The 25,198-nt window shown below is 52.3% G+C and overlaps 1 protein-coding gene across 1 annotated transcript; it reads right to left on the minus strand.

The window, feature by feature from the left end:
- Window positions 1-49: 49 nt before the first annotated feature.
- WLS (Wnt ligand secretion mediator) lies at window positions 50-25,073 on the minus strand. The gene is made up of 12 exons (XM_005521245.3): window positions 24,896-25,073; window positions 13,906-14,178; window positions 8,830-8,954; window positions 8,247-8,408; window positions 7,400-7,536; window positions 6,913-7,081; window positions 6,652-6,749; window positions 6,098-6,161; window positions 5,742-5,885; window positions 4,403-4,486; window positions 2,807-2,960; window positions 50-2,197 (listed from the first exon to the last, which is right to left on the minus strand). The coding sequence occupies exons 1-12, from the start codon at window positions 24,999-25,001 to the stop codon at window positions 2,088-2,090; spliced, it is 1,626 nt and encodes a 541-aa protein (XP_005521302.1). The 5' UTR covers window positions 25,002-25,073; the 3' UTR covers window positions 50-2,087.
- Window positions 25,074-25,198: the final 125 nt, after the last annotated feature.

Genomic DNA, 25,198 nt, shown 5'->3' on the forward strand with positions numbered 1-25,198 from the left:
TTCCCACTGCCAGAGGAGATTAGAGATGAGAGGAAATTCCAACAACAAATCCACAATATTGTATATTTTATTTAAATTAACAAAACTACGTGTTTTCCAGGTTGCTGAAAGCATTCTGTAAAAACTGAACTCAACCTAAACAAAAAACAAAAAGATATATTTTAATAAGACCCAGGGACTATTTCCGAGACATATGAGTAGGGCTGAGGAAGGAAGAAATAAAAAACCCACACACGCACGCACACGTACACGCGCCCCGTAAACAAATTGTTAGTGTTTGACACAAAATTTGGTTTGAAAGCTGCAGCTCCCCATTCCTGGGGAGCCTTTACAAAACGCAATGCTATAGTCTAAGCTGGAAAAGAACCCACGGACACAGCTATGGGGACAACATAAATATCACGTAAGAACCCAAGGGAAAAGGGATGGTAAAGTTGCAAAGTCGAGTGTTCAGCTGGGAACGTTCCAGGGTTACAGGGATGTGCGTTGATTTAATTAACTTTGTAATGGAGTAACTACTACAAGTAGGAACACTGCTTGGACCTGCTTTGCCTCCAGGGGCAGGGGAAGCTGGGGATCCCGGGGAGGGCAAACACAACAAATGGAATTGCTTTAAGAAAATCCAATAGGAGCTCCAGTTAATACAGGGGGAGCAGGCCTTTGGCAGAGGTGTGGCACATTCTGACTGGAGGAGCCCCATGTGATGGTGCACAAACTGGGGTGTCCAGCAATCAAACCCATGCAAGGTGATCTTGTGGTGCCACCCTCTCTTTAGTCATAGTGTTGAGCTTTAATAAATAGATGAGGGTAAATGAATAAATTCTGGGATGGGAATCGTGATGGTACCTGGGCTGACAGGAATGAGTTTCCCCTCTCTGCCTCCTCTCTAACCCTTCAGCAACACACAGCAGCAGCAGATTCTTACCTTGCAGGGCCAGAACTGGGAGGGTGAGTTACGTGTACCAGCAGTTAACACAGACATTTATTCCTGCCAGCTCATGAGGCTCCCTGGACACTCCAGGTGATGGAAGCTGTGCCCAGAGCAGTGCAGGCCCTTCCCCTTCATTCACCTCTCTGAACTGGTCCCAGCAGGGCTCAGCTCAAGCCTCCACCCCGGATCAGTTCCCACTCCCCTCTCTTTGCCCAAGGCCTCTCTGCACGGGGCTGAGCGAGCCCAGCGCCTGCGTCTGCTCTGGGAAAGCACAGATCCACATTAGTGCGTGACCAGCGGATCCTTTCAAGTCTGATAATCCCTGGAAGAATCCAGCTCTGCTCCAGCCTGGCAGTGCACACAGCGAGACTGCCCAGCTCCCAGGGATGCACTGTAACAAAAGGGGAAGGTGAAGGAAGCCATGAGAGCACGGGAAGCCAAAGGGACTGAGAACAGGGAGGAGCTGGCTGTGGGATCAGCCAGCTGGGAACTCGGGTCAGGAGCGCTCTGTTCTCCTGCAACTCAGCTCAGCATCCAGGCTGGACATTCCCTGTATTCAGCAAACAGCTGTAAAACCTGCTGAGAAAGCAGTCACTGCTTCTACTAAAGCTTTACTAACAGCCTACTCCTCTCCCAGCTGCGCTTCATCCAGCGGCAGTGGCTGCAGAGCCCCACCAAAGACTCAGACAAGGGTCAGTACAGCTACAGTGGTGGAATTAAATGTTTCTACAAGGCTCCCTCCTGCAACCAACACCTTGTGTAAGTTGCACACAGGAGCAAACCCAGAGTACTGAGCACGTGCTCCTGCCTGAGCTGCCTGCAGCACCTTTATGCACCAGCACACCCAGCAAAATCAAACCAGCCCCACGGCAACTCTGCCCCGGCCCCACGTCCCAACGTGCGACTTTGCAACCTCAGTGCCCTTCCAGCAGGGTTTTACGTGCCCGAGTGTAACACAATATACACAGCCCTCCCCCCAGGAATAACTACACCATAGTAAAGAGTTACAAATGTTCTGCTCGCTGTCGCTGCTCTGTGAACGCACCAGGGACGGGGTGCTGGAGGAGCAGATGCGGCCGGAGAGCTCTCCAGCCAGAGGGACTCGTGTGTCCTCTGCTCCCCACCCCAGGCTGGTCCCTGCTGAGGCACCTCCGTGTCACTCCTGAGCCTCCTTCCGAGCCAGCTTGTAGACCTCTGTGGGCCCATCCACGTGGGTGATGGTGGTGGTGAGCTGCAGCTCCTCCCCGCTGTTCACCCCCAGGTCACCTGAGAAACAAACGCGTTCCATCAGAGCGGTCCCACAATAAAATATGGGACTATTCGGAAGGAAAGGATCCAGTTTATCCCTTCCAGCCTTTTCAGCCACGGACCAGCAACTTTCCTATCAATTATTTTATATACAGTTATTTAAGTAGAAGCACAAGAAACACATTGAGGGGCCATAGCACGTTCAGAGAAAGGAACAGAGCTGGGAAGGGTCTGGAGCACCAGGAGAGGCTGAGGGAGCTGGGAAGGGGCTCAGCCTGGAGAAAAGGAGGCTCAGGGAGGCCCTTCTGGCTCTGCACAACTCCCTGACAGGAGGGTCTATTTTCCCCACTCCTCATCCCTCCATCTGAGCTATGCAGCTCCATCTGGGCAGTGCTAAAAGGCACAAAAACCATCCTGAAGGCTCCAGCCAGCCTTGCCTAAAAGTCAAACCTGTCTAACCCAGACATTAATTCAAATACCCACCTGGAAACCCAAACCATCATTTGCAAAACTTTTCAAGGCACTGAGTGTGCACCTGGGCCAAAAAAAAAAAAGGCACAGAAGGCATCCCCTACTTTGTGCCTCTTTGTCTCCATGAGAGCCCTCAGGTCATTTGGGGACATTTACCATTGGACTGGTCTTCACCGTAGTTCTTGTGGGATGGCGCGTACAGGAACATGAGGGCGAACACGTAGAGATTCCACATCCCGTAGATGCCAGTGAAGAAGGCACTGTTGACCTGGATTGTGACTTCCCCCCACTTCCAGTGGCCTTCTGTCACCTGTCCAGAGAAAACAGACACGGACAGGCCATCAGGAAGAGCAAATACCATAAAAACACAGCCTTGGAGTAAATCAGTGAGAACAGTCAATTCAACAGGAGGGAGGAAATGTAGTGTAACAGGTTCAGTGAGGCAGAAGTCAGGCTGGGATTCTCCTCTTCAGTCTCAGTCTGCAGGGAAAAAATGCTCCTGAGAAAATGATTCCCTCAGGACTCCTTCAGCTCTGATGTCTCGTTTGCTGTGACCGAACCTCTGCTCTGTGGTACTCCTGCCACAGCACAGACTGGCACACGAAGGGCACTCCCTAACTGGGGACACCACTGACATCCCAAAATACCCCACTGCTAAAAACAGACCTTGTATAGCAGGAAAACCAGCCTGAATAATGGGGGAATCAATGTGCTGAGCATGGCTGGCTGAGCAGGGGCCAGGCTGACAGCACCAACCTGCCACATGCTGAGGGCTGTCAACATCTATGAAAATATCATCAATATTAATACTCCTTGAAGATACACAGACTGCTCAATCTGCAATGTTGCTTTCTGTTAAAGAGCAACAGAAAGGCCAAGAAGAAAACTAAAGTAGTTTAAAAAGAGAGCCATGGAGCTGCTCCGGGGCTGGAGCCCCTCTGGAGCCAGGCTGGGAGAGCTGGGGGTGCTCACCTGGAGAGGAGAAGCTCCAGGGAGAGCTCAGAGCCCCTTGCAGGGCCTGAAGGGGCTCCAGGAGAGCTGGAGAGGGACTGGGGACAAGGGATGGAGGGACAGGACACAGGGAATGGCTGCCAGTGCCAGAGGGCAGGGCTGGATGGGATCTTGAGCAGGAATTGTTCCCTGGCAGGGTGGGCAGGCCCTGGGATAGAATTCCCAGAGCAGCTGTGGCTGTCCCTGGATCCCTGGCAGTGCCCAAGGCCAGGCTGGATGGGTTTGGAGCAGCCTGGGACAGTGGGAGCTGTCCCTGTCCATGAGATGGGCTTTGAGGTCCCTTCCAGCTCAAGCCAAAGTGCGACTCCATGATTCAAGCAGCGATAAAAGCTCATTTGTACATCAGAGCTCAGGATGAACAGGTACAGCTGCTGCTGGCCACAGCAGGGCTGCAGTCAGCCCAGGGGAGGGTGGATGCTCTCATGTCTCTGTGGGCACACAAAGCCACCCAGGTGTTTCAGTGTGAACAGAACATTTTCCCCTCGCTGTGTTCTCAGAAATGACTAAAGCCAATTTCCCACAGTGCAGCCCCAACGCTCCCCGGGAGCCAAGGGCCTCTGTGCCGGCTCCAGCCTCAACAACTGCATGGCAGAACTTCAAATAAATGAAAACAACTTCTTCAAAAGCAACTTGTTATCAAAGGTGCTCAGAACAGGCCAGTCCTGCCTGACCAGCGATGAGCCGGCGTCAGGAGTGGCTGGAAGCTGATGCTCTCCGGGGAAGCCCAGAGCCATCCCTCACCTGGCTCACGATGAAGAAGATGACGGTCATGGCTGCACAGGCCAGGGTGATGAGCATCAGGAACTTGAACCTAAAAATCAGCCCCTGTTTAGAGAGAAATGTCACTGGTCACATTAACAAAATCCACAAAACCCATTTTTGGTTTTAGGATAGACAAGACACGAGGATAAAAAATAAAAAATAAAACAAGGGTCCAACCCACGAAACCCCAAAGCAAAACAACCTCCACCCACTCCTGTGCCGTGCTGAGCACAGCCCATATCCTCCGCTCCCCACACGTCTGCGCTCCTGCCGGAAGCTCTGCGCGGGGTGGGCACGTCTGGACAGCGCTGCCTTTCCATGACATTTGCCCAGTGACTGATTGAGCAGCTCTTAATTAAGTGGAAGAGGTGGCACGTCGGTGTGAGCCGGGCTGCAGGGGGGGATGGTAAAACAAACAGTGCTGGTGTCTCAGCGTGGGCTCGGGTCTCACCGCACTCATCCTCACCCCCAGCCCGGCTGGGAGGGAGCTGCAGCGATTCCAGCGTCTGGAAAACCTGGCTGGCTGTCACAGGATGGAGATTCCCAGATGAACTCCTTGGCTGGCAATCCCACTGCCCCTGCTTTCACTGCTTTTACATTTTTACTTACAAATTCTTTTGGTTTTGGGCGAGCGCGTGGGTTTTTTTAACCTGGTTCTGGAATTTAGGTGGAAATGTCAGTGTCTGCGTAATTACCCTGCCACACCACGACAACAAAGGACTATTAATTTAACTCTTCCACACCTGTTCCCACGTGTTTGGATGTGGAGTGTGGCAGCAGCAGCTCTGCACCACAAGCTGAACCCCTCTGCCTCCTGCTAGAGGGAAAAACCACTCACTATCTGCTTCAAATTCTTTCAAGTCAAATTTTCTAATTTTTTATGTGCATTTCTGAGGGGTGATTAGGACTCGTTTAAAGAAGGGACCATAATTTAATAGAACAACTTTGGGGATAAATATTTTCACCCCTGTAGAAGCAGGTCAAGCACTGAGAGTGAGCCCCTTGGGTTTGGCAGCAGGCAAATCAGGTAGGACAGAAAAATATACAAAATTATGGACTAAAAATGGGGATGACGGGGGGAATGTGTTGTGCTTTGACCCTCAGCAACTTCGTAAGGAAATGATAACCCCAAAAATCCAAATTTATACCATGAAAAACCAGATGGTCTTAGCAAGACCTCCCATTAAACACATAAATTAATATTAGAGGAGAAATGGAAGTATGAGGAAATAGCTAAAGGGGGGGGTCTCAGAACAGACTTTGAGGTCCAAAATGTGTTTTAGAAACAAATAATCTGTGCCCCAAGGAGGACCCTTACCTCGTAGTGAAGGCGGCGAGCCTTGCTCATGGCAGGGAGGCTCGACTGCTTCCCACTGATGTTTCTGAACACTTGGAAGACCATGAAACACAGGAAGAGAAAATAGAGGCACAGGCAGATCCCTGCTACTATAATAAAGGCCATCTGTGCAGAGGAAGTTAAGGAAAAATGGTACAAACCAACAAGAAATCCTAGAAAACATGATCCAGGTGATTCCCATATTCAGTTCCTCAGTGATCTCCTGCAGTGCCTGAGGCACCCCCTGCCCCCTAAAAGCAGGAGTTTGCCCACACCTCCCTCCCAGGGACCTGGCAGGAGGGAGCACCTCCCTCTCCCACAAAGCAGGGGAAGGATACAGCCAGCTCCGTGCCCACCTCGGTGGTCCAGATGCTGTAGAAGGGGTTCTTGAGCTGCACTCCCCTGCAGAGAGGAGAGACAACACCAACTGTCAGAGGGCTCAGAGGGCCCCTTGTCTGCTCTGCAGCCTGGGAATCATAGAATCAGGGAATATCCTGAGTTGGAAGGACCCCCAAGGATCATTGATCCAACTCCTGCCCTGCACAGACACCCCAACAACCCCACCCTGCGGCTGAGAGCGTTGTCCCAGCGCTGCTGGAGCTCCAGCAGCCTCAGGGCCGTGCCCATTCCCTGGGGATCTGCTCAGTGCCAGCACCCTCTGGGGGAAGAACCTTTTCCCAGGGTTCTGCAGGGGAAAAGCTGGCTGTGCTGCTTTCCCATGTGGGTGAGGAGAAGGTGAGGTGGGAATTGTTTCCACGGACAGCACACTTCAGAGCTCCCTCAGGAGCCTCTCCTGGCTCTGGGAGATGGGGCTGTGCACCCAGCCATGGGGTCCCTGCTGCAGGAACCTCTGCTGTGGGATGGCCGAGCCTGGGAGCGCAGCTGCACCCACCTCTCGCACATGTCGAAGATGAAGAGGCAGAAGGAGCCCACGGCAATGGGTCCAACCTGTTTCCAGTACCCCGAGAGCCGATTCCGCTCGTTCTGGTCCTGATCGCCGGGTGGGGAGGAGAAAAAGGAAAAGCAAGTTAGCCTGAAATCCCCTCAGCTGCTGCAAGTCCCCCCAGCATCATTTCCAACCACCAGCAAGGGAGCTGCCAGGATTTCCTGGAAGTGGGGCTGGAAACCACCTTCCCATGGGTGCAGTACCCACCATCATGTGCTCCCCGCAGAAGATAATCCAAAACGAGAGCAGCATGGCATAGAAGATGCCCTGCCGAATGTCTCCGAAGAGCAGCATCCAAGTCCAGTCAAATCCGATGGAAAACCACTCCACAGGGATGTTAATGAACGTCATGGAAATTCCCAGAGCAAAGATGACCCTGGAGAGGCACAAACACCATCTCTGTCCGGTGTGCAAGGGAAGGACAGAGCCCCCAAAGCCAAAGCTGGGCATGGAGAGCAACAGAAGGAAATCCAGCGCTGTTTGGGAAGTGTCACCTCCTGCCGCCAAACCCCCTAGGACTGAACTCCTCAGGGCAGCTCCTTTTTCTCCAGGGGTTTAACAAGAAAGGAAAGAGAAGCTGTGGAGGTCTCCAGCTCCCAGAGTGCCTGGGTGGAGGGAGGGGATGGAGAAGAGACAATTCCTATCTCCCAACCATGGGCTCCGGGAGCAATGACCACCATGGCCCCCCACTCACTTCTCCAGCAGGACGGGAGCGCGTGTCATCAGCGTGATCCTCCTCCAGTACCACACCATGATGATCAGAATGCTGGGCGTCAGGAAGGTCTTCATGGCAAACCACACCTTGGTGAAGCCTCCGTTTTGATGGATGCCCTGAGGAAAACCAGGGTACAGGGTTTAACACCATCACCCTGTGCTTCTCCTCATGGAGTGTCAGGAGAGGCACACACGTGGAAGTGCATCCCAACCATGGTTTGGCCAATGATGGACGGAGAACGGGTGCCCACTGAGCCCCCAGGCCACCTGGGCAGGTTCCAGATGGTCTGAGAACAAATGCCAGCAGACACGGCTTCCCTGGCGAGGGAGAGAGGGAATTCTGACACAGCATGGAAAAAAGCTGGTGGAATGACTCCCAGACAAGGAGATGCTCATGGAGCCAAGTCCCCCCGGTGGGAAGAGCATGGGCTCATCAATGTGTTTCTCCAGTGTCCTCCCACCGCTGTCTGCAGCCACCACAGCCGTGCTGGGAGAGTCTCCAGCTGGGAAAAGCATCCCTGCTCACCAAGCCTCGAGGGTGGGCAGAGCAAGGATCACTGACAGCTTTCCCAGACATGGCCACAGCCAACTCCAGCACACACCAGACCCCCTCTGAACCCTCCTGTTCCTCCTTAGCTCCTGCCCATAAGGACTCTGCACCCCAGGCAGACCAAGGTGAGGACACAGGGAGCTCGGAGGCTTGGGAAGAGCTCCTCAGAAGAGCAGGGAGGAGGAGGACAGTCCCCTGGAGGCAGAGGAGCTCCAGCAGAGGAGCTGCAGCAGCCCAGGCACAGATCTGGGTGGCAGGGGAGGAACAGGACACTCACCACGAGGCGGATGTCCTTGATCTCGCCGATGCCCACGTTGATGCCCTTCCTGTCGTTGACGGGCAGGCGGATGTTGATGAGGTAGTACTTGTGTGCCACGCTGCCGATCTCCATGAAGGGCAGGAAGTCACAGTCGTAGTGACGGCCCTCGGACTCCACCGTCTGCAGAAAGGACAGGGAGCAGAACCTCAGCCCCTGGGACCAGCACAGCACAGAGCTCTCCAACTGGGAGCACTGGGAGCACCCAGAGCCTGCTTGCAAATTCCAGCCCGTGGGGACAGTGGCTGAGGGATGCTTCTCCTGTTTTTGATTGTTTAGGATCAATGAGTAAGTAAGGTTTGACCTCAAACAGGTTCACATTTCAAGCTTTAATGGGACCTTCCAAGATAAACCCTCTCTGACAGGAGGTGGGAACCAGCTGGGGATTGGCCTTTTCTCCCAGATAAAAGAGAAAACGGTCTCAGGTTGTATATATTGGATATTGGGGAATATTTTTTCATGGAAAGGGCGATCCTATGGTTCTGTGATCTGAAGAGGACAACTCCCGCTCATCCCCACCACCAGGGTCATTCAAATTCCTTACTTTTGGAGAGCCAAAGGTGCACTTCAGCTTCCTGATCTCTATGGCATGTGCTATTTCCTCCCAGTCATCAAACATGTCGTCACGATAGGCCAGCGACAAATCCAGGGTGATCTCTGCGTTCTCCTCTGCAACAGCAAAGAGACAGGAGGCTCAGGAGGTTCCCAGAGCAATTAAAAAACACAACACAAAGTTCCTTTACGAAGACAATTAACAAACTGAAGTTGAGCTGTGCTGGGAAAAACCTCAGAACCAACCACACACAACAGCATTGATGTTTTCTGCACGTCTTGTTTAGCTTCAGTTGTCCAACAGAAGGTTTTTGGAGCTCTCCTTTCCACACCTAGAGAACATTTTAGAGCATTCCCCTGCTCCTCCACACCTGCCCTGACTTGTTCCTGCCTCTGCAGATGCTCCAGCTCGTGACACACGCGGAGCTCGTGGCCTGGCAAGGTCACACACCCATGTGGGACCAGCAGCTCGTCCCCTCCTGGCTCTGTGTGCAGTGACAGCCTGGGGTAGCTGCTGGGAAAGGTTCTCCTTGCTTGGCACTGCCAGGGGGTCCTCGCTGCTGGGGGGAATCAGGCTGGATCAGGCTGGATCAGGCTCACTGAGGAGCTGTAACCCAGCGAGTTCATGCACTGGAGCTGCAGCTGAAGCTGCCAAGGAGCAACACAACGCGGTTAAAAACCCCAGGCAAGTCTCTACCAGCTCCAGCAGCTGGAAAATCCTCCTGATTACCAGGCACAGATCCCAGGGAAGGCACTGAACGAGGAACATGCTCCAAAACGAGCATGTGCATGTTACAGCCCAGCCTCCTGTTGTAGGGCACCAAACTCTGACAGCCACAGCTGCTGGAAAACTCCAAATCCATCCACTGTGGAGAAGTGTGGGGAGATGGCTCCAGAACCATCCACGGTGGAGAACTGTGGGGAGATGGCTCCAGATCCATCCACTATGAAGTGTGGGGAGATGGCTCCAGTTCCATCCACTGTGGAGAAGTGTGGGGAGATGGCTCCAGACCCATCCACGGTGGAGAACTGTGGGGAGATGGCTCCAGAACCCATCTTCAGCTGTATTTTTGCTGGGAATAGGTGGTGGCACACTCATCCCACCGGATGGGAAGGGGCGGGGATGGGATCTGTGGTTTGCGGTTCTATTTTTACGCCCTTCGGAGGTGGCCGGGTTGAGCATCTGATGTGGACACCTCAGGATTTTTCTGAGCATTTTTTGGTGCACGTGATCTGCACCATCCAGATCCACATCCAGTCCCTTTCCAGAGCTGCCAGGAGTTGGGTTTCCATGAAACACGAATTTGCCATCTCAGATCCGCTGTTTAGGAGACCAGCAAAACAGATAAATGGGAACATAAGGTTGAACTTGGCCCGGCTAAAAAGAACCATGAACTCCATTTCAGAAGCCATAAAACCAACTGGAATGCTTGGGATTAAATCCAAGAAAAACAGCTTTCAGTATTTCATCTTTGCAGTCCAAATGTTGCTGCTGCCATCGAGTATGAAAAGCAGAAGGCAGAAGATGAACTGCTGCGTGCCTTTCCAGGCCAATGGATTAGAGGCTCCCTCTGGAATTCTATCAGTCTCTCCGCTGGGGCGACACCTCCCCTTGGAAATGAGTTTTGTGCAAAGACCCTTCAGGGCTGTCAACATAAAATACAGACATATCCATATATCCATATATCTCAGCACAGCAGACTGATGGCAGAGCTGGCTTAGTGGTTGGACTCCATCTTAAAGGTCTTTTCCAACCTAAATGATTCCATGATAATCCTATGCCAGCCTTCCATCAGCAACTCCCTTTGTCCCTGGGAAAGCAATGAGGACAGTGACAGAGAACCAGATCTAAAGAAGATTTGTGCCTTATTCACATTCATCAGATGGTGAATAGAGAATTTCCTGGGGAGGGGAGGGTGCCCTTTTCCTGCACAGCTTATAACAGAGAGGGAGCAGGATCAGATTGGAGCTCAGGGATAAATCCTTCCTTGGCACAGGGTGCCCAGAGCAGCTGTGGCTGCCCCTGGATCCCTGGCAGTGCCCAAAGGCAGTGGAAGGTGTCCCTGCCATGTCAGGGGTGACACTGGATGGGCTTTGAGGTCCTTCCAGCCCAGATGAGGACAAGACACACTCCTGGAGGTTTCCCAGCCCTGAGCTCTGTGACTCCCCCTGAGGGACTCCCTGCTCATGCTCCAAGCACCACCAGTGTCATTTTTCCCACTGGTATTTCACTGCCCAGGAGCTTTTCCATGAATCACTTTACAGGACAATGCTTGCCTGGGATATCTTTGCTCATATTACAATGGCCTAAAAATAGTGGAGTTGTTTTAGGAGGGGGCTCTGTGCCAGCTGCACACTAACACAGCTGGCTGGGGAGAAGCCTATGGCAGGCAAGCAGAAATGCTGGAATTATTTCCATTACAATTCCATGCTTCACCAGCTCCCTAAAATTACAAAACCTACCAAAAAGCCCAAGGCTGGATGAATTAGAAAAGGAGGCTGCAGCACTCTGCCCTCTCACTGTGTTGCTTTCCAGCTGCAAAGCAACTCCATCTCCTTCCTCTGGCCCCCTCCTTTCCCAGTTCTGGGAAGGGGTTTTAATAATTGAGTGCACAATGCATCAAGAAAGGAAAGGGACAGCACAGAAATAGACTCTTCCTCAGAGGAACAGTCTGAGTCTCTCCCAGCTTTCTGGGAAGGATAAATGCAGGGAAGTAGCTCAGCTTCTAAACATCTGCATTCCGAAAAATCTGTATTTCAAAACCACTGGAAGTCCCGAGGTGGTTCCCAAGATGAAGGTGATTAGGGCTGGTTGCTCCTCTGAAAGGTGAGATCCCACAGGGTATTCCAGGAGGCTCAGCCCCTGCCACGGCTCTCAGGGCACCTTACCAGGGCTGCCCTTCCCCTCTGCCCCAGCAAAACCCTTCTGGCTGGATGAGAAGAGCTGACCAGGCCATGGATGGGGAGAGCTGACCCAGGCCATAGATGGGGAGAGCTGACACAGATTCTGGATGAGAAGAGCTGACCCAGGCCATAGATGGGGAGAGCTGACACAGATTCTGGATGAGGAGAGCTGACACAGGGCTGACTCCAGCTCTCAGTGGATGAGGAGCCAGCCATGAGTCACTGACGTTTCCCAACAGACACAGCCCAGCTGCCCCTGCCCCAGGAGGGTTTTGGCACCCAGCACCCTGGAAAAACCAAATGCAGGTTTTCTCTGTGTGTTGGCAGGGGCCTTTGAGGAAAAAAGCAGGAGACAGTTTGATGTGGCTCAGCAACATCCCTGGTGAAGGCCAAGGGGAACTGGCAGAGCCCAGGACCCTGCACAGCACCTTCAGAGCCTGGAGTGCAGCTCCAGGGGAGAGCAGCATGTGCTCCAGGCAGCAGCTTCTTCAGGAGGAGAGATCCTGTGCAGTTCCCAGCAGGGCTGCCTTCCTGGATCATCTGAGGCAGCTCCAAGACAGTTTTCAGGACAGTGACCAGAGGCTCCAGCCGCTGTGGCACCTTCCAGGAGTGGCCCTGGTTTGGCACCGGCTGCTGCAGGAGGCCTGGAGGGCTCCAGAGAGAAGAAACTTGAATTGTTGCTTTAAAAGAAGAACTGAGGTTATTTCACATCCTTGTCACTGTGCCTTTAGAGGAGCTGATCCCAATCACCTGGTCAATGAGGCCCTTTCATTTAACAGCAGGGGACAGACACAGATGTAATTAAATCAGGTTAACAAGTCTTCTGTTTATTTCTTCAAGAGCTGTTAGGACACAATCTAGCAGGCAAGAAATGTGTTTCAGGTTCCTGAGATTCTAGTTAACTTAACCTACCTTCAGCTTGGCACAGTGTTGGAAAACCCCCCAACCTCCTTTTTATTAGCCAGGGGGTAGCCCAAGATGAGCTTTTCTGCTTTGAGATCTCAAAAAACCCCTCGTACCTTTGCAGAACTCAGTCCCTGAAGGGCACAGAGCAGAAGCAAAGGCTCCGCTCGTGCAGCAGAAACGCTGCCAGAAGCTGGGTTAGCATTCCAGCAGCCTGCTCCTCACTCCAGCACGGTGCTTCAACTTGAAAATCCTTGGAATAAAGAGCTGTTTCCCTAATGCAATCACCTATCCAAGTGGAAGGAGGCACAAAGCTGCTCTCTCTGTATTTTAGAGATAATTACAGGGATAAGAAGACAGGTGAAAGCTTTCTACAATCTCATTTCCAACTTATCTTAATGATAATGCATTTAATCATCCCTGCAAGTGCCCAGGGTTGGACAGGGCTTGGAGCAACCTGGGATAGTGGAAGGTGTCCCTGCCCATGGAGCTCTGAGATCCTTCCCAACCCAAACCAGTCTGGGATTCTGGGATAAATGGCTGGAGGAACAGTCTCACGCTGAGCAGGAAGGGGGTCAAGGACACAAAGCTGGCTGAAAAAGCTCCTAACCCCGACTAACTCCCTGAATTGATCCCACCCCACGGATCCCTGAGCGTGGAGCCAGGCTGGAGCCAGGACAGGAGCTCCACACACCCCAGCTCAACCAGTCTGGAAAGCAAATTGTTCATTCATTGGAGCTTAGAGAGGGATTTCCCCCAAACACTTTAAAACATGCAAACACATGGACAACTTCCCTCCAGGGAGGGCCAGAGCAGTTCTACCCTTGCTGCTCTCAACATCATTTTGCAGGTTTTATTGCAGGATTATTTTTGAGTTGGTGGGGGCAGTTGTGTGTTTTGTGTGTGGGGGCGAGGGTGTTATATATTTATTTAGTATTTATATATTACCTTCAAACTGAAAGAGGGGAAATTAAAGTTAGATATTGGGCAGGAATTGTTCCCTGGCAGGGTGGACAGGGTGCCCAGAGAAGCTGTGGTTTCCCCTGGATCCCTGGAAGTGTCCAAGGCCAGGCTGGAGCAGTGGGAGGTGTCCCTGCCATGGCAGGGGTGGCTCTGGGTGGGCTCTGAGGTCCCTCCCAACCCAAACCAGTCCAGGATCACCAATTCCCAGATTCAGGAAGTGCTCCAGCACCACCTCACAACTCAGGGCACAAGGTGAAAATCCCTTTAGGGGAAGCACCTCCCGGTGCCAGTCACTTACTGAGGTCGTTGTCCATCTTGAAGGCGATGTCCAGCTGCATGATGAAGAGCATGAACTGGAACCAGGGGCTCATCTCCTTGCTGGGCAGCGGGATGTGAACGGCGAACACGATGTCGTTGGCCTCGATCTGCTGGCTCACGGCCTCGTCAAAGTCCTTCAGCTTCTTGCAGTGGTTGGGTCCCCAGGGCATCAGCCACTTGGTTTTGTGGTGGTTCTTCCTCACATCAATGCACTTCACTGACGTGTAGGGAACGGCTGTCGTGGGGCTGGGAGCTGGGAACGCAAGAGAACCGCGCTTGGAGCATCTGCAGACATCTGATCCAGCGGTTTCCCCACCAAAACTCGCAGCTCCCCGCTCCACTCTTTGAAGGCAATCTAAAACAAATGCACCCAGTGCTGCTCCTTCACAGCTCTTTGATCTCACAGTCAAGTAATTAAGTTTACTACATCCACAGATGTATTACTGATTTTGTAGTGGGATCAAATTAGGATTAATTGAAGAGCTGGGATCTCCTGGCTCAGTCTCAGATACCTCGGTCACACAAAATCATCCCCATTTACTGAAATCTTTTCCTGTGCTCACTCAAGCAAATCCACACAGAAAGCATGTGCCCAGAGAAACCTGGAATGATAAACTAATCCCAAACCTCGTGGTCCTGCAGGGCAAGGCAGGATTTACCATGGGGATTTATTTGCACCATGCAAGGCCACACATCTCTTTGGGCAGGAAGATTTTCCTCCAGGGCAGTGAGTGGCATGGCAAATGACACTCTGCAGAAATTTTCATGTTGTCACCATCCTCATTCTGATCATCCAGGACAGATCCCAGCCCCCACAAAAAAACTCCAGCAGCAATAACACCACCCTACAAACTCCCAATATCCCAAGGAGGAACACGACCCCAGAGGGAGCTTCACCCTCCCGCTGCCCCCAGCCCTGCGCTGATGATTCAGCCCCGGCTCTGTTGTAATTTGGGCACAGCAGGATCATCCAGCAGCTCTGGAGCTGTTTGGGATGGCAGCCAGGAACCCTGTGGAGCACCTTGCCCAGTGTGCCACCTCGGCACAGGGTGACATCCACACGGCTTCCCACGGGCAGGGAGAGGTGACTCAACACCAGGCGGGAGGAAGTTGCTCTAAAGCCAAATGTTTATAAACCGCATTTTTTCCATTTTTTTCACGGCACTGAGTTTCTTCCAGCTCCAAAGGCACAGGGGTGAGGGTGGGCTCCAGGGGACTGGCACGAGCAGGTGGGCAGCGCTGAGTTAATGGCTGGACTCGCTGGCCTTAGAGGGCTTTTCCCACTGAAAGGATTCCAGGAGTACCCCCAGATTCATCCCAGCTCTCTGGGATGCACTGCAGCATCCCAAACCCTCGCTGCACTCAGGAATCACACCACACTCAGACATTAAAGCAACCCCAAAACTAAACAAGTTCTTGATGTTGGAATCAGGACATATCCTGAATTGGAAGGGACTCACAAGGATCATTGATCCAACCCCTGGCCCTGCCCAGACACCCCAACATTCCAACCCTGGGCATCCCTGGCAGCGCTGTCCAAACCCTCCTGGAGCTGCTCGGGCAGCCTCAGGGCCGTGCCCATTCCCTGGGGATCTGGGCAGTGCCAGCAGCCTCTGGGGGAAGAACCTTTCCCAAAATCCACCATAGACACTGCATCAAGAAACAGCAAAGTGGAATAAAACACAGCATTCACACACAAACGAAGCTGCGAGCCCAGGGTTACAGAGCACTCGTGACGTGCCCACAGTGCATAAAACACTGCAATAAATGTTGATTCCTCCACCGTGCCTCGATGCAGAGCCCAGTAACCACAGCTAAAACTGCAGCTGGAAGGGAATATCAGGAATATTGCTGTGAAATAAGCCAGGCATTTCAGCCGAGCTCTCTGAGCTCTTTAACTCTGACACATTCTGGGTGATTTCGAAGGCATTTCTGAATTAAGAGACAGCGTTCCCTCTACAGAGAAGCCGAATGTTTCTTGCTTTGATGCAACTCATTATAGCCATAAATACATGTTTTCATCACTGCCTGATTATGATTTTAAACACTTGGCACGCTCCCTGCAGCCTCCCCTCTGCCAAAGTTACAGCTTTGAGGAGCATGAGACAATTACTATACATATTCCTCGTCGGGAATCGCGCACCAAACAAACGCCGGCACTTGGCTTCCATTACTGATTTGGCTCCTGGCCCATTAAATCCAAGTGAGCGTTGAACCAAGTGGAAAAAAAACCCAAAAAACCTGCTTTGTGGAGCTGCAGCCAAGCCAGCCAACAGCATTACAAAGTGCTATGCAAAACAAAGCTCGCAGCGAGGGATTTGGGCTGTGCTGCGGTGCCAGGGGCTGCCCCCAGCCCCCAGCCCCAGAATGCAGCAGCTCCCCAGATCCCAGGATCTCTGTCAGCCTGTGAATTATTGTAAATTATTGTGAATTATTGTAAATTATTGAACAGCAGTGGATCAGCCTTATGCTCCAGGCTGCTCGCTGCCGTGAGAACTGCAGGAATGCAGGGACCACTCGGGGTAAGGGGGGAGCAGAGCTTCCCCAGGAAGGTTTGGCAGGAGCCAGTGGAGCGCAGCTCTGGGAGCCAGCTCAGCCAGGAGCCTCCAGGAGGGGTCCTGGCCCCAGGGACTGGCAGCAGCCATGGGACAGAGACCCCTGGTGCCAGGGGGCTGGACAGCAGCAGTGCCAACAGCCACGGGCAGGAGGTGCTGGGGCTGCCAGCACTGCCACAGGATCACAGACTGAAAGAGACCTTCAAGTCTGTCTCATTCCCACCCCAGCCACGGCAGGGACACCTCCCACTGTCCCAGGCTGCTCCAAACCCACCCAGCCTGGCCTTGGGCACTGCCAGGGATCCAGGGACAGCCCCAGCTGCTCTGGGAATTCCATCCCAGGGCCTGCCCACCCTGCCAGGGAACAATTCCTGCCCGAGATCACATCTAAATTTCTGCCTCTGCATCTCCTCCAGCTGGGTCTCCAAAGGTGCCCAGCTCACTGCAGAAACCTCAAACATATCCCAAAGTACCGGGGCAGAGCAGATCCTGCTGCTCCCTGGGATGGATTTAGCCAGCAAATGCCTGGAAAGCTGGACACCTTCACCACTGTGGCCACCACTGCCCAGGGAGGGCTTCCCATGGACTGCCAGGGCCACCTCAGCTGTGCCTCACTGACTGAAACAACTCCTGCACACAATTTCATCATTTCTGCCCAGCCAGGAGCTCAGGGCAGGTGCTCAGGGCCTGATCCCACCAGGACAGAGGGAAATGGGGCTTCCCTCAGGAGCTGGTCCTCAAAGAAAAAAACAAACCACACCTCTTCTCTGGTTTTAGACTTAAATCTTTAAGTAAGAAAGATTACTGAGACAAGTGAGCTCAATTTTTCAGCATTTTTGGGGGGATATTACGTACACCTAGGTTTGGGTAAGAGCCACCATCCCTCACTATTTTAATTTCAATAAATTAAGCAGATCTTCACAAAGCTCCCGTGATGAAAAGCCTCAAACACCTCCTTCCTACGGGATTTCCATCCCCTCTCACCCTCACCTTGGGAATCACATCCTGCACCTTCTCATCCCAGCACCTCCAGCACTCCCATTAACCACCGACCCTTGCTCCAGCACCATAAACAAGCCCTTTGGAAACTCTCAATTGCATTGTGTCCACATTGATTAAAGCCTGAATCCCCCTGACCTCGGGGGGATTTAACTTCTCCCGGCACCGGGAGCATTCTGCTTTTCTACTCAATTACCCCCTTCGGAGCCAGCCAGCACTTCCCAGCGAGCACACACAAAGGGCTTCTGCTTCATTACCCTAAGCGACTGCAGGGTAGGAATAAACAAGCTAATTTATCATGGACAGACCCAGCTTTTCCAACTGGAACAGCCAGAACCTGGATAACACCATATATACACTCAGGATTATAAAGATGTATTTATTGCAGCGTGAATTTTTCTGCCTCCCTCTTTCCTGACCTCGCTGTTTAATAAATTTTGAGTGACACAGAGACTTTTAATTGCTATTTCTTTGATAGTTCTTATTTCACAAAGCTTTGCAGCAGCTTTTATATGCAGAATAATTGTATATTTGAATAACCCCACTGCCTACTGGAAGCCCACTCCCTTTGGGAAAGGTTTTTCTTCTTTATATTTGACTTCAAGCCTTATCCAGACCAAAATCCTTTAAAGCCCCAGGGCACCAATTCCACCCTGATTTACAGTGGGAGTTCCCAGATATCCTGTTGCAGCAACACCCAGATTTCTGCTGTTTCCAAGACTTTTTTTTCAGTACTACAGGTTTTCTCTACCTTTTTTAGACCCTAAGAATGAACCTGTCCAAACCATCAAACCCAAGTTTGCTGGATCAGAACAGAAAACTGTTTGTGGCTGCCCCAGGATCCCTGGAGCAGCCTGGGATAGTGGAAGGTGCCCCTGCCGTGGCAGGGGGGGACTAAAATGGGATTTAAGGTCCATCCAACCCAAACCATCCTGGGATTCTGTGGCTCTACAATCCAGTCACAGATTGCTGGGCACTCTCATGGCCCAGGTGTTGTGTTTTTCCTCAAGGTTTGTTCTCCTTTTGCAGCAAAGCCTCCTCAGAGCAGCACAACTGCAGGGAATTCCCAGCTCCCTGAGAAGCAGCCAAAGGGCTCCTGGGGAACAGAGATAAGGAATTACTCCCTCAGCCCCAGGCAAGTCACAAAGCAGGGAAATCTTATGAGGCACAACTTGCTGGAAGAACTGAATGAATGATCTCCATAATTCACATCCATATTCAACAGCAGCAACGAATACAAATGAGGTGAGCATGAGCAGAACTCCCTAAATGCAGAAATGGATATTCAAAAATATTTTATTTAAAAGAAGAAAATAAAAATAAAAAAAAGAGGTAAGACTGATTTGGTAATTGCCACAGAGAGCCTGATCTTCTTCCCCATCAGTTTTCCAGTGAGATGAGATGCATTTCCTGCAATGCTCAGCCAAGGTATGAAATCCCTGCAAACAGATCCGAAGGAGCCAGGAAGAGCTGTTGGTATCCAGCAGCTTTTCTCCTGAGCCTGACACTCCCCAAGATAAGACACCTTGGAAACTGTGCTCAGATATGTGAGGAATTTCATCTCCATGTGAATGGGCCGGCCCAGGCCCTTCCCCACCGGACACCTTGAGCCCTTCAAAGGCTTTCCCAGGCTATCAGGGAGTTCTAGCCCGACTTCAAAGGCCATAAATGTTATTTGCCAAGGAAAAGGCTTCCTGTGTAGGAGCTTTCCCTCCCAAAGGGCTGGGAGGCAGCGGGAGCGCTGCTTGGGAAGTGCTCAGGTCACATCCAGATCCAGCAGAAGGACTGAACTCATCACCAGAGCTCTCCCAGGTTTGAGTTTGGAAGTGATGCAGCAGTGAAAAGATAAAATCCCAGCACCTCTGATGATTCCTCAGCTCCTCAGGCCCCAACACTGACATTCCTGCCTGGGAACTCTCCATTTCTGGCACTTTTGCCCATTCAGCTACAGTTACAGCTCTTCAAAAGAAGAATTGAGCAGACCTAAGCTAAACAGAAGTGACCTTTGGTGTCTGCTTTCTCCTGGGCTCCCAGTGCCTCTGCCAAGGCTGCAGCACTGCAGGAATGTGTCTATACAGAGGATCCATTGGCATTCATGGCCACGGAGCAGCTCCTGGAGAGGCCCTGGATGAAAGGAAGTCAGGCACACAAAAATGTTCTTTGTCCCCAGCCTGAAACACTCTTTCCTATCCTTACCTTGGAAATCCGAGCGCTTTCCCTGTCAAAGGATGGGCTCAGCCCGAGGAAGGTAATGAAATCCCAGGAAAGGAAATGAAATCCTGGAAACTCGGGGCTCAGGAGCCAAATCAGACATTTAGATAATGAGCTGGGATTGTGGAGAGCTGCTCAGCCATGGCCACACATGACTCATTATCTCTCGGGCCAGACACACAAGGAAGTTTGAGCTCCTCCAGTCACAACAATTCTGTTTTTCCAGCCTAAGCCAGGGAAGGGAGCAGTGAACCTGCACCTCCTTAAATCCATCCTCTCAACCCAGAGGACTCATGTGCTAAATAAATCCCTCCACTTTTCCAATCAGTTAAATTTGTCAAATGTACGGGTGGGCACTTCCAGCTTTTCCCTGCTCTGGGTTTGCCTGCAGCTCAGAGTTTTTCTGCACTTGTCTGAACCAAGGATCTGTGATTTGGGATAAGGCAGAAGAAGTTCAAGTTGGAAAGGGACCTTTAAAGTAACTCACATAAAATAAGTCATTAAAAATTCCCTTTCAAAAAGTTTCCAAAGCTGGGATGTTGCTGCAGAGAGATCTGGTTGGTTTTTATTCCTTTTTAAAATATTTTATATATATAAAAATTCCAGGATGAAAAGGCAACTAAAAAGGGACACCCATCAGCTTCCCACAAAGATAATTTTGTAATCAAAAGTTTTGCTTTCAAAACAACCAAGAAGCATCAAACCCACATAAATCCAGTCAGATTCTGCACACACTGCTGTGTCCCAGTCAGCTTTGGCCTGGAGCACTTGTGCTGACCTCCACTGGAACATCCCAGTCAAAATTCCCAGCTACAGACACAGCCAGGTGGATGCTGCAGCTGGTCCAGCTGTGGGAATCATGGAATTGTTTAGGTTGGAAAAGCCATTTTAGGCCAGTGAACTGAACATTTCCCAGCACTGCCAAGGCCAGCCCTGCCCCATGTCCCACTTCCACAGGGCTTGAAATTCTGCCAGGGATGGGAACTCCATCTCTGCCAGGGTGGGCAGCCCTTTCCAGGAAGGAATTTTCCCAATATCCACCCTGAGCCTGCCCTGGCCCAGCCTGAGGCCGTTCCCTCTCCTCCTGTCCCTGTTCCTGGGAGCAGATCCCAAATCCCCCCGGCTGTCCCCTCCTGCCAGGGACTTGTGCAGAGCCAGAAATTCCCCCTGAGCCTCCTTTGCTCCAGGCTGAGCTTTCCCAGCTCCCTCAGGGATTCTCCAGCCCCTTCCCAGCTCCCTCAGGGATTCTCCAGCCCCTTCCCCTGTCCTGAACATGCTCCAGCCCCTCAGAGTCTGTCTTGTCCTGAGGGACCCAACGCTGCCCCAGGACTGGAGGTCCAAGGTTTGTCCTCGTGCCTTGTCCAGGGCTGTCCCAGCTCCAGTCTGGTGGCATCCCAGGACAACCACGCTGGATCCAGGGAAGGCAGAGCAGGCAGGGGCTCCCGGGAATGCTGGCGTGGCTGTAAATCATCATCAGCCTCATCCCTCACAAACGATAACAGAAACCATTCCTGGTGATCCCATTCTCCTGTAATCCACACATGCCATCATTTACAGCGGGATAGTGGAGACAAGGCTGCATTAGGATTAATTTTGTGGATCATGTTCTATCTCCCACTGCTGCATCCCGCGTGAACACATCACACACAGCCCAGAAGCGTGACCTTTAAACAAGATGTTTTCCACAAAGGGAGCAGACACCAGGGATTCTGTGGGGTTTCAAGTAGTGACAGCCCCACTTCCTGGAGCCAGCACTTCATCACCACAGCACAGCAAAGAAACAAACCAATAAAATTCGCTTTTGGGGCGTTTGCTCCCTTCTGAGCTTTCAAAGCTCCCTCCAGGCACGGGGACTCCACCACTGCCCTGGAGAGCCTGCAGCAGGGCTGGACAACCTTATCCACAAAGAAATTTTCCCAAATATCCAACCTAAAACTCCCCTGGCAGAACTTGAGGCCGTTTCCCCTCATCCTGTCCCTTGTTCCCTGGGAGCAGAGCCTGTCCCCCACCTGGCTGCACGCTCCTGTCAGGGAGTTGTTGCCACTGGAGCTTCCTCCTGCCACAGGAATTTCTCCTGTCCATGTGCATCTCATGCTTTGCCAACAGACAGCTCTGAGCAAATCCCACCTGAGAGCTGATAAGGTTCCTGCTGCTAAATAAAAGAGAAATGTGGAAGTCACATTAAAACTCCGGCATCGCACACTGACTGCCCAAAAGCGAGCTGGGAAGCAGCAGTGGCAGAAAGCCCTCGGTGTGAGGAAAACCAGCCTTGTGGTGGTTTATCAGGTACCAACGTGCTGCATCTGGGTGTTTTGGACTGGCACGAGGGATCTGTTAAAATAGAGCACTTAGTCATTGTTTTGAAACATGACCTAAGTGCCTGCGAGGGGAAAGGCTGGCTCGGCTTTGCAGCCCTGTCCCACTCGTGTACGTATTTTGGGTTGTCTAGACCTGGGCACACCAAAATAACCGGATTTTGGTGTCTGTTGGGTGCACTGGATCAAACCAGAGCAGGGCCACTGTGTCAGTGCCACCTCTGCTCCCTCCCCACCTGGTGTCACCCCCGGGAGCTCTCCCAGCACGGCTCTGATCCCTTCGGAACGCCGGCCACCGAGGCACGGCTCAGCACGAGGAGTCTCCTTGGAGGAAACGCCACATGCTTGGGGATCACTGAAGGGGTCAGTCCCAAGCCCCTGGAGCAGTTTCCAGGGATACAGGGAGCCCAAAGCAAGGCAGGTTCCTGGGGAGAGCTGCTCAGCCTCCCAGGCCGTGTGTTACCCTGCCAGATGTTGGGGACCACACCTAGGTTACACATGGAACTTAATGTTTCACAAGCACCAAATATCCCTGGATTTCCACTCCCAGGAGGCCTGGCTGGGAGCTGCTGGCTCAGGGAGGAGCCTCAAAACTCCTTAAATGCATCAGAAGGGGTAAATGCTGCAGAGGAAAAAACAGTTTGGATGACTGATTAGAGCAGTTTGATCTGAGGGAAGATCCAAGTGGGGATTTCCAGGAATTAAAGAACTTTTGGGGCAGCTCCCCCTGGGACTTGGCCACAGATAGAAGATGCATTTACTCCAGCAGGACTGGAGTGACTGAGCCTGTGCAGGGCATTGAACTCAGCCCCAAATCCCTGTCCCTGCTGGCCCCAGCCCATCCAACCTGTCCGTGCAGCTTTCCAGCCCCACCTGGGAGACCCATCCGGGATGGGAGGGCCCAAGGTGGATGCCCAGCAGCAGCAGCCAATAAAGCAGGTCATAAACCAGCTGGAAAGCTGAACTAACATTATTTAAATTCTTTAATCTCTGAATCCCTTCAGAACTGAGCAGAAACATTTGTGTTTTCCCTGTAAAGCCAACCATAAACATCTGTTTGTCACATCTGTCCCCAGATGCCAGCACAAACAGGGCTTTCTGAGCCACACCAGCCTTTGGAACAAGCAACTATTTTAGTTTAGCAGCAAGAAACTGCTGGAAAAAGCCTTTTAAGATGAAGTCTGGCTTCTCTGCACAGCACAGGCCAAGACATTTTATCTCAGGAATCAGTGGCGGGTTCAGTAACCTGCTCTTGAACCAGCTCTTAAAGAGGAAAAAAAAGGAAGGAAAAAAAATGAATCCAGATAAACTTTGTGTGGTTTCAGGCCTGCAAGGGCAGGAAAAAAGAGTTTTAGTCAATATGTGCCAGTGACTCCCTTGTGATGGAGCTGAAGAAATAAGAGAATAAGGGAAACTAAAGTTTTCCAAAACTGTTTAGTGGAATTTTCTGGTTATTAGAGGCTGATAATTCAAGGCCATGAAGGCAGAGCCCTGATGGGCACCAGGAGCACAGAGCTTCCCGAGGAGTGGCTGGGGCTATTCCCTCAATCTCTCTCAGAGAGAGAGAACAGCCCAACTTTATTCTCCCAACAAACAACAAAGTTTCAGAGGGAATTTGACCCCGATTCTTCCTGAAACGCCCCCGAGCTCCGCAGGGATCGTGGCCGGGAGGAAAGGATGGCCCTGCCCCAGGGAGTGGGGGCTGCCCCGCAGGGCTGGACAGTCCTTCCCGGACAGAAAGGCAACATTCCCACCCTGGAAATGGCCAAAGCAGCCACATCCGTGCGCCCATCATTCCAAGGAGCCAGCGCAGAACTCAGCTGCTTTCTAGTAAAAAAAAAAAAAAAAATTAAAAAAAAAGAAAAAGATTTAAAAAATCCTAGGACTGCCCCAAACTCACTCTCCTCCATCTCCCTCCTTCCATCCCCCAGGGAACCCAGTTCCCATCTCCCTGCCTTTGGGAATGCTCGGGGGTAAATAAACAGAATCTGGGCTTTAAAGTACCCGGTGCGGAGATTGGCGTGCGGAGCCGGGGGGCCCTGGGACAGGGATTAAATCCCTCCCTGGGCAGCCACGAGGGTTTTCCACGGGCAGGAACAAGCCCAGGCCGAGCCCACGCGGGTTTGAGCTGCTCCTGGAAGAGGGTCGGGAATGGGGGGGTCCCTCCTGGAGTGGGAGGTGCAGGGGAGGGGGCTCCTCCTGAAAGAGGATGGAGAGGTGGAAGGGAGGGGACCTGTCCTGACAGAGCTGGGGAGGTGGGAGGGAGGAGAGGGGACCCCTCCTGGAATGGGATCGGGGGGGAATCCCCCGCAGAAACGAGCCCGGACAAATCGCGAGTCCTAAAAAAACCCCAGAGCCGGCACCCCCCTCCCACCAGTCATTCCCCTTTTTCTTTCCTTTTTTCCCCCCTCCTAGATTTTTCATTAATATTTTTTTGTTCTCATTCTGGTAAGGGGGGAGGTTTCCTCCCGCGGCCGATTCGGAGGCCGAGGCACGGGGAGGTGCAGCGCCAAGAAGGGAGGAAAAAATCCTTTTAAAAAAATAAATTATTATTTTTTTCTAAGCCAACTTTGAAACGCGAGGCTCCCTGCGCGTTCCGTCGCCATACTGAAGCTTTCCCACTTCCCTCTTTCTTTAAATCCAGGCTGAAACCAGGCCAAAAAAAATAAAAAAATAAAAAAAGGAGAAAGCAACACAAAAACTTTTCCTTGGCCGGTTCCCCCCGCAGCAGCCGCGGGACGGGCACAAAGGGCCCGGAGCCGGGATCGCTCGGCTACAAAAGCGGATAATGAGATCATGGGAGCGAGTCAGCGATACTGTAACCAGCGCTAAACAAGCGGGCAGGAGGAGGAGGAGGAGGAGGAGGAAGGCAGCGGCCCCCGGCACTCACCGATGAGCCCTCCCACCAGGAAGGCGATGACTTGGAACACGAGCAGGATGCCCCCGACGATGCAGAGCTTGCGGGTGCTCATGTTCTCGATGATGGCCCCGGCCATGCTGGCGGGGCTGTGCGGGCCGGGGCGCAGCGCCGGGAGCGGGGGCCGCGGGCAGCGGGCGGGCCCCGCTCGCCGCCCCAGCCGTGATTGTGCCGCTCCCGCCGCCCGCGGCCGCTTTAACCGGGCGGCCACACGTGACCGCCGCCCCTCCCTCGCCGCGCCCCGCCCGGGCCGCCACGGCAATGGCAATGGGAGCG

Source organism: Pseudopodoces humilis, chromosome 10, assembly GCF_049639895.1.
Source record: "Pseudopodoces humilis isolate 2021_Gansu_Grassland_sample_001 chromosome 10, ASM4963989v1, whole genome shotgun sequence".
Taxonomy (NCBI): Eukaryota; Metazoa; Chordata; class Aves; order Passeriformes; family Paridae; genus Pseudopodoces; species Pseudopodoces humilis.